Below are 9615 nucleotides of genomic sequence, written 5' to 3' on the forward strand. Positions count from 1 at the left end.
ATGCAAAACACTAACATAATGATAGCAGAGGTTACATTTGTGATATCATTAGCGATCATTATTTGGTAAATTTGTTGGAAAATCAATCATATAAAAAGACAGGAATGTCAGTGTTTTTAAGTCAAATCAAATGTATATATAATGTTACCATAATCACCCAACATGGCCTAATACATACTGAGATGTTACGAATTCTATCCCAAATAGATTAGTACATGTTATATATAAGGGGCTAATCCTTTTTCCAATACTGAAGTTTGACAAAACACAGCAAAAACCCAACAGAAATGTATGAAAATGTTTTTATTTCCTTAGATGTTCATTGCCCACTGATTGAGCTACAATGCAGGATTTGACTTTCTTTCAAGACCCAGACCTCGAAATCAAACTCAGACCTTAAGGATCTTAATGGTCCACTGAAGAGACCCATAAAACCTTCGAAGTTGGCCCACTTCAGTTTTCACAAGGCTTATGACGTAGTAAAGAAATTAGCAGATGTCATCAATAGAAAAAACGTTTTCAAAACTAGAACGTATATATTTTTTCATAAAATTCAAGGGGATGGCAGTAAATATAGCAGTTTTGATCCCCAACGTCAAACTGATACGGTATGTTTTTTGCTTGTTTACAGTCTTGTGCTCAGGTAATACTTTGTGTTAAGAGTCAAGTGGTTGAAACATTGTAGATTTAACCAAAGAATTGTAAGGCCTATGATGGAAGACTAACCCTGACTACATACACAAAAGCCAACTTTTCAATTACAGTTGATGAATTCACTGTCAAGTGTCGATATGGTTTTGTTTGAAATGATAATTTAACCCTTTACTGCATAATATACTTAAGAAAAAACAAGTTTATATTCACAATAAACTGGATGACAAACTCACCGTCATCACTTGATCTTACACTTAAGGTGACGGAGAGCTTGTAAACCTTCCAGTAAAATATAGAAATATTTCATTATAACTGATTCTTTGTTTACATACAAAAATGTTTATATAACTTTTTGTAAATTCGTGAGAAACGTGTTCTTTTAGACAAAGGAAGACTAAGTTTAAGAATTTGATTCACGTATCTGTCTGTATCCAATAATGCTGGTTGGATGTTAAAAAAAATAAAGCTGATCCATTTACGCCCACTGTAAGAGTCAGTGTAACTTGAAAGAACATTTTCAGATGCATATGATAAAACCAAAGAGGACAAAATATTTTAAAAAACAACAAAGAAACACCTGTCGCTAACATAACATTTGGCAACAAGTCTTTGCAAAGATGTAAAACTATTTGCAAATATAGTTTATTTCCTACTGAGGTTAGAGAAGAAAAAGCAACACAGTACTTTTCAATAGTGCAGTAAAGGGTTAAGCATCCATGTAGGATCTAAAATTCCTCGGTTGAAATTAAGAAAAGAAAAGGTGTGTAACGGGCAGAGAGTTTGGGGCAATTTGTTGTTTTCTCATGCTTCTCTTTGGGGTCCTCCGTGTATGGAAAGGCAGTATTTATTTATTCTACGGCTTCCGTTTCCTCGGCTGGCTGTCCAGTTGCGGTTTCTGCTGTCTTTGAGGCCTGTATAGGGTGAAAGAGAGAGCAGTGAGGGGACGCAAAAAGACAGCAAGGTCAATGGGGTGAGGGTTCCTTGTTAGAAAAATAATTTACCTTCTTTTTCTTCTTCTTCTGTGTTTTACGGCTTGCAGAACTCTCTAACAAAGTCTGGTGGAAAGGACAGAGATATTTTAGTTTAAAAATGTGTGTGACAAAGAAGATTGTAAGTATGCCATATAGAAGTGAGTTAACTATCTCACCCTCAGCTCTGCGTCCTGCACCTCATGCTCTGACTTATAGAGCTCCGGATCGAAGAGCCCGTTGGTGATTCTGTGAGGCCCGTTGGCCATCAGCAGCACTGTGAACTTAAACTGAGCTACACACTCTCCTAAGAACAAAGACACAGAAGGAAGGAGACGTAAATAAAAAGTAAAGCTGTCAAAAAACAAAAGCATTATAAGAGGTGAACACTCACCCTCTTTCTCGTGTAGCACACCGAAGGGCTGAAGCAGTTCGTGTTTGGCACACTCCACCACACCCAGTCGGGCTTTGGCCTCATCCTCAAACGCCCTGATTGACAATAATGGTGGAATAAAGAAAATGCTCAAACCAAAAAATATTTGACCCTCTGAACCCCACGCGGTCTCACGGCTTTTATTGTTCCTGGAAAATGTTTTACTTATATTGGCCTATTGTTTTCAACATTAGTCCTGCACCTCTAGAAACAGCTGAATCATTGTTAGAAGTAGAACACAATCCCAAAATGTCAGTTCAACAGATTCATAATCATTTTTATTTATCAAAAATACTCTAGTTGGATTTCTTTCATAATTTATTTAACAAAAATGTTGAATATATGGATTACACAAGATATTTTTTCCAAGCACTCCAAGTGTTACTAATATTAGTTTTTTTTTTTTTAAAAAGGGCTCCACAGGATAAAGTCATTAACCGATATGTACATCTTTAATCAGGGTTCCTGCAGGGTTCACCAACTCAATTGTAAGACAACTTTGAATAGCATTTAAGACCTATTTCATAGCAAGAAAGTATGAAGGAAAATTGCTATGAAAGAAGAAATACGTCCCATAATTATTTCAAAGTAAATGAATTCACGTTCAACATAAGAACGATGACTGAACATAACAGCACACAGAACTGTGTGCCAGGAAAAAAAAGAACTCGCTCCCGCGAGGTGCATGCATATCTCGGCGGGCATGCATAACACCGGTGCAACGGTTCACGAGCGGGCTCTCGCTAGCTGAAGCTTGGTTGCTAGGTTACTAGCTGGGTGTTCTCCGATAAGGGGCCGGGGGGATGCAAAGTTAGTGATTACTGGTTCCATGTTGATTTATTTCAATACAAATTGTTGGGGGGAATTGAAAGGCTATTACCGTACTGGTTACTTTGCAGCCCGGACATTTCCCCCAAAACACAGTTAGACGTGATCGCAACACAGAAGTACCTTTCAAATCCGATCATTTTTAAGACCTACTAAATCATATTTAAGACTTTTTAAGGCCTTCAATTCTGATTATTAAATGTACGACTTTTTAAGAACCCGCGGGAATCCTGTTAATACCTCTCAGCCAAGTCAATCAAGGCAACCAAGTAGCACAAGGCTGGTTGTTTATTTGTTGGCAACATTTTAATGAGTTATTCATAATAATGTGAGGATAGCGTGATCTGTCTGTTTATGGGTGTGAATAGGTATAATTTCGTCAGATTTCTGAAGAAAAAATGCTTCTCAAACCTGCTGGTGTGCTTAAGGGCTCAGAGGGTTAATACTCAACTTCAATCCCTATTAAAATATGAGCAGGTGGTTGCCCATGTACAGTTGCAAGAAAAAGTATGTGAACCCTTTGGATTCTCCACACATAGCGCTGTGTGTTCCTTCCAAACAACTGAACTTTGGTTTCATCTGTCCACAGAATATTTTTTGCCAGTAATGCTGTGGAACATCCAGGTGCTCTTTTGCAAACTTCAAACGTGCAGCAATGTTTTTTCTGGACAGCAGTGGCTTCCTCCGTGGTGTCCTCCCATGAACTCCATTCTTGTTCAGTGTTTTACGTATCGTAGATTCGTCGACAGAGATGTTAGCATGTGCCAGAGATTTCTTTAAGTCTCTAGCTGACACTCTAGGATTCTTCTTCACCTCATTGAGCATTCTGCGCTGTGCTCTTGCAGTCATCTTCACAGGACGGCCACTCCTAGGGAAAGTAGCAACAGTGCTGAACTTCCTCCATTTATAGACAATTTGTCTTACCGTGGACTGATGAACATCAAGGCTTTCAGAGATACTTTTGTAACCCTTTCCAGCTTTATGCAAGTCAACAATTCTTAATCGTAGGTCTTCTGAGAGCTCTTCTGTGCGAGGCATGGTTCACATCAATGCTTCTTAAGAATAGCAAATTCAAAACTGGTGTGTATTTTTTATAGGGCATGGCAGCTTTAACCAACACCTCCAATCTCGTCTCATTGATTGGACTCCAGGTTGGCTGACTCCTGACTCCAATTAGCTCTTGAAGAAGTCTTTAGCCTAGGGGTTCACCCTGCACTGTGAATGTTTACATGGTGTGTTCAATAAAAACATGAAAACATATTGTTTGTGTGGTATTAGTTTAAGCAGACTGCGTGTGTCTATTGTTGTGACTTAGATGAAGATCAGAACACATTTTATGACCAACTTATGCAGAAATCCAGGTAATTCCAAAGGGTTCAAATTTTTTTCTTGCAACTGTATATTTGTAGTTACAAATAGAATTGGATTCATACCGGAGAGTAAAAGGCATGGCATCAAAGCGTCGTTCCACCTCGCTGAAGACCATACGGGAAGTTTTCATCTTCAAGCCGTACTGCTTACTGGGGTCCCTCTTATAAATGGTGGTCCTTAGACCTGCATCTCTGGCCTAATTTTAAATGACAGAAGGTGAACATTATTAGTATCTGTTTTGAACACAAAAAGAGTTTTTAGATACACGTTCTGCAGATATGGGTTAAGTAACCACAGAGCACACTGACCTTCCCTTCTCCGGTGCTAATCAAGACGTCCACAGCATAGACTTCATGTACCTCGAACTCCGCCTTCTCATGGTCCTTCCTGAAAATAAACAGCAGCCAGTGAAAACATTTGGTTAACAGATTTGTACATTCATACTCAAGATTGGTACGGTTAATTAATTTAGGATGATTCACAGCCACAGATCTCTTTTTGTACAAAACAATTACTAAATGTACCTTTGCTGGTCTGACGGGTTCTGAATGATGGTCTTCTCTCCATCGATGATGTGTTGCTTTAGCTGATGAGACAGCATACCTTTAAACAAAAGGCCGGGAAGAAATAACGCATATTAAAACAAGATTAAAAGAAAATCCCCCACTTGCATGTTAAGAACTCCTACAAGTCATTGTTCTGTAAAGAGATACAAAAAGAACCACGATCATGTAAATGTGAACACTTGAGATACAGAGGCTGTAAAGACACTCACCCTCTATTGGTGTGCATTTGAACGACTTGGCGATCTTGTTCCAGGCTTCTGTCACTTTTGAGTTCTGAGACAGAAAAATGCACATTACATTTTACGTAAAAAACAGTGTAGCACTGACTGAGCAATTAAAAATGAGGGAAAAGCATCAGAGAAAATCCATGCTTATGTGTTACATTGTGTTTAATAATATTAATAATTGGGAGGTATGAAACCCTCTTTAATGGTCACACATGCAGAGCACAGCACACACAGTGAAATGCGTTCTCTGCTTTTAACCCATCCTAGTACCAGGAGTCTAGTACTAGGAGCAGTGAGCAGCTGTTGCAAAGCGCCCGGGGAGCTGTGGGGGTTGTCCGGTGCCTTGCTCAAGGCCACCACGGCAGGGCAGGAGGTGAACTGGGACCTCTCCGAGTAACAGTCCACACTCCTTATTTAGGTCTGGTCGGGGACTTGAACCAGCTCACAGTCCAAGCCCCTACTGACTGAGACAAGCCTGATGTTAGGGCTGATCAATTAAATCGTATTTTAAATCGCAATTACGATTTGGGCTTTTATTAAACATAATCGAAATAAAACGATTATTATTTTTGTATTGGTTTTTCAGTTGAATTATACTTAAAGTTCAGGGTAATCAACTGTTAAAAACATACTGTTCAAATATTTTTTTTCCAATAAATTGATGTTTTCAAAGTAAATGGATAATTGTTTTTTAATAATCGTGATATCAATTATTGAACCAAATAATGGAGATTATGATTTTTGCTATAATCGAGCAGCCCTATCTGATGTTGCCTTACACGTAGAAAAATGACCAGCTGTATGACAGTTTCCTATCTTAATCCTTTAAGGAGCCACTGCAGAGAGGGTAACTCATCATTATGGCTGATATGGAGCAGAGTCCTGCATGGGTCTGATTTTCAAGACCCGCTCCGCACCTGCGACGTGCAATACCGAACTCGCCCCGCCACCCGCACATATTGCCAATTTGTTCCGCAAACCGACCCGACCCGTCAGTTGCGTATTTGGCTCAAAAAGCGTAGGATGTTGGTTATTTTCTCCATCTAGGATGACACCAAAAGCCTCCCAGACGTTGGATTTCGCTCTTGAGGAAGAGATATTGACAATGCTGTATCCTCCGCTAGAGAGCTTCACCTCAGCCATTTTGAATGTGGCGCGCTCAGCAGCAGATTGATGTTGATATATTTTTATATATGTATTATGCAACACCTGCGAACTGACCCGCATCTTCTTTGTTTACCCAGAACCAAACCCAGATTTTTTTTTTTTTTTTTTTTTTTTAAATACCACCCGCTAATCACTTTTTTTGCGGGTCACCAGTCGGGTACCCGATGCAGGACTCTGATATGGAGAAGAGCCTGTGAAGAAGTTGTTCCACGTACCTGGCTTCCAGGTTTAACAAGGCGAAGAGCTGCTTCTGCACACAGATGGGCCGCTTTGATTACATCAGCTTTCTTGCCTGTGATGGGGTTCTCCTGCAGGAATGAGACCCAGAGAGAAGGCGAATTAAAGATGTCTTTATCTATAAAACACCAAAGGTGTATCTAAAACAGTTTCCTTTCTTTTTTCTAAACCAGGAGCTCACCTTACTGGCTCCCACCACAAAGCTGTGGGCAACATTGGCAATGAAGCCATCGACATGCACCCCTAGATCTCTACACAAAGAAAAGAAGAAAAGAAAAGATGAGAGCTGTCCAGCTGTGTAGACAACGTATGTTGATGCAGGAAGATATAAAAACAAAATATATCAAATAACAATTTAATCTGTTAAGGCCATTAAATGTTAGATATACTGAAAGGTGAATTCCGTTTTGCCTTTACATCAGCTGGAATATATTGAAGGATTTATTGTGAATTCAAGGTAGTAGCACTAGAGACTGTAATAAATTGAACAGACAGAAGGTTAGGCTATGAGTGTGTGACTACTGTGAAACATACAAACATATTGTATGACCACATCACCACAGGCAACAACAACAAACATATTTACAACCTTGCAAATACACACAAAGTACAAACAACGATACAAAAGGACGAAAACACAAGTGGCAATACAACAAATAAGTTGAGCTGACTTTTCAAAGCAAAACATTTATAAAAATGTGATAACTGGAATCGAGCAGTTGGATGGGCATAAAAACTAACATACCAAAAAAAAAACGAAAAACCCCTGTTCTAAAAATGTCCAACCTTACTTGTCGTTTGCCACACAGGACAGACAGGAAGACGAGCGCTTACTGATGAAGCAGACAGGCAACAGCCAAGAGAAAACCCCCACATACAAGCCAAGATGGCACATAGAAAGAAGGGCGGACAACACACTGGCAGAGTCGAGACACAACGGAGAACAGGGGGGACATTTTTGCCGAGAGTGGTGCCTACATTTTGACCAGATCTCCATCTTTAAGTGTGAAGTCAGGGTCACTCTTCAGGGGAGAGAAGTGGCAAACGCAGTTATTGACTGAGACGCTGGTGGGAAACGCAATGCCTAGAAGAGGGAAAAGAAAACCACCATGTCTTCATTTGGAAATCATCCACAAGTTTAGCATGAAAACAGGGCTGAGAATCAACAATTGGAATCCTCTTTCTGGGTCCACCAGAATTAAAACAGCCTTCCTACTAGTTTCAATTTTGGCTCACCTTTTTTCATTTCCTTTTCCTTCTTGAAGACCTTTCCAGTCTCAGCCATGATATAGGCATCCCCCTTCTCACAGAGGCTGAGCACCAAGACCCCGGGCATGGCTGTTTCCACAACCAGGCGAAGAGCCTCTGGGTGACACACAGAGAAAATTGATATGAGATTCAGAATAGGAACCACGTGGAGCAGTAATGAGATGTTGAAATATAAGATGAGAATTAAACAAGTCTTATCTTTCTATTATCTTAAAGGTGGGGTAGGTAAGTTTGAGAAACCGGCTCGCGAAACACGTTTTGTTATATTCCATGGAATGTTCTTAACATCCCGATAGCAATGAATATCTTAAGTGCTTTGACAAAAAATCCATAAAAATGTAATCCGTGGAAGCCGTAGTACTGTAAAAAGCACGACCAATCATTTTAGCCGGCCAGGCTAAAAAATAACTGGATGGCCTACCTGCCTGTCAGCCTTCCACCTGTGCACAAACTTATCTCGTGCCCTCATTGGTCATGTGCGCATTCGTGTGTGTTGGAGGAGGGGCTCTGTAAGGAAGTAGCAGATTTCTTCCGGCTGTGTATTTTCAAATTCTAGCGCACTCGAGCTAGTTTCTGGTTGCTCCAAAATTACCTCCCCACCTTTAATATGGCTCAAGTGTTTGTTTGTTTTTTGTTGTTGTTTTTTTAAAGGCTGCATTACAGTCAAGTGAAGTCATTTCCCGAATTAACCAGATGGTTCAAGATGTTCTATTAATAAATCACTCTTTATATCCATATCACTGTTGATATGGATATAAAGAGTGATTTATTTATTATTATTAATTAATCTTTCAAAATATAATTTTGTAAATATTTTGTAGAGACTTTTATTTTATTCATATCTACCACTCCAAATCACAAATAAACAAGGCATTATTTGTATGTGCATTGAATGATGACCTAGAAAAATCAAACGCCTGATTTACGATAATCTCCCATGAATAACGTTACAATAACATGCCAAGTGAAACTATTATTAGTGCAGCAGATACATCAGCTTGTTAGTTAAATGTAAATTAATGAGCTGTCAAGGAAAATAAAGAGTTCATACTGGTGATGTCAAGAGGAAAACTGCACATAAAAGTAATGTTAGAGTTGCTGCCTGCTTATCTTTTAGCCTTTGCTTATCTTAATGTTAAGCTGACAGCACTGGGCAACAGGCTGAGCTAGCTGGTTAGCTAGTTAGCATCTCACTTTAGTCTAAAGACAGGCAGTTCCCTCCAGTAAAGCCTAAAACGCCAACATTGATGAACAGTGAAAGGGGACCTAGCATTAGCTAAGAGTAAAGCAGCTGTGCCTGTTTGGTAGCCAGTGAGGACAGCATGTGTGTGGCTCGCATGTTAACCACATGGCTGCTGCTGCTGCTGCTGTGGGGAAACTAACGTTAGCTGTCTGCAGGCCGGAGAGAGCAGCATCAACGGCTACTTCTTTAACTGTACTCACGGTTGGCGATGTCACCACCCATCTTGTACTTGGTGACAACCAGGTCCTCTGCTATGGTCTGCTCTTTCTCGTCGTCAGACATCTTGGCAGTGAAGTTTCAGTCGCTCGTGCAAAGTGAAGGTTCCCCGCGCCACTGATCTGACGGATCCTGCTAACCACGGCCTCCCGCTGCTCGCCAAGCCGCGCCCCCTTCCACGTCACAGCGATGCCGACCCGCCAAAAACGGATGTATTATGTATCATCCCTTTTTAAATAAGCAGTTATGCTAAAAATATCATGTGGCATTGGCTGTGTTTAGTGACGTCCTAATCACACAATTAGCTGTATGGAGATGATACATAGGTTACCTTTCAATTTGTTGTTCTTTTTACAAAAATGTAGCTTCAGCTTCTTAATGACACTCAGATTAATTCAACATCAAATTTGTAGGCATTAGGCTGAATACAATGATA

General features: G+C 40.0%; 1 protein-coding gene across 1 annotated transcript; it reads right to left on the reverse strand.

The window, feature by feature from the left end:
- Positions 1–288: 288 nt before the first annotated feature.
- On the reverse strand, positions 289–9362 carry pa2g4a (proliferation-associated 2G4, a). The gene is made up of 13 exons (XM_034083459.2): positions 9164–9362; positions 7688–7816; positions 7430–7535; positions 6633–6702; positions 6430–6522; positions 5030–5093; positions 4779–4857; positions 4563–4641; positions 4317–4450; positions 2017–2111; positions 1802–1929; positions 1656–1709; positions 289–1565 (listed from the first exon to the last, which is right to left on the reverse strand). Exons 1-13 carry the CDS (start codon positions 9243–9245, stop codon positions 1503–1505), a joined length of 1176 nt encoding a protein of 391 aa, XP_033939350.1. The 5' UTR covers positions 9246–9362; the 3' UTR covers positions 289–1502.
- Between the last annotated feature and the right edge of the window lie 253 nt (positions 9363–9615).

This window comes from Pseudochaenichthys georgianus, chromosome 5 (assembly GCF_902827115.2).
Source record: "Pseudochaenichthys georgianus chromosome 5, fPseGeo1.2, whole genome shotgun sequence".
In the NCBI taxonomy this organism is placed as follows: Eukaryota; Metazoa; Chordata; class Actinopteri; order Perciformes; family Channichthyidae; genus Pseudochaenichthys; species Pseudochaenichthys georgianus.

What these genes read in the sequence shown, in the direction of transcription:
- pa2g4a (XM_034083459.2), bottom strand. Translation starts at nt 9,245, where the DNA reads ATGTCTGACGACGAGAAAGAGCAGACCATAGCAGAGGACCTGGTTGTC. An exon ending in TTGTTAAACCTGGAAGCCAG is followed by an intron (nt 5,094 to 6,429) that starts GTACGTGGAACA and finishes TTTCTGTCTCAG; the next exon opens with AACTCAAAAGTGACAGAAGC. An exon ending in TGCAGGACGCAGAGCTGAGG is followed by an intron (nt 1,710 to 1,801) that starts GTGAGATAGTTA and finishes CCTTTCCACCAG; the next exon opens with ACTTTGTTAGAGAGTTCTGC.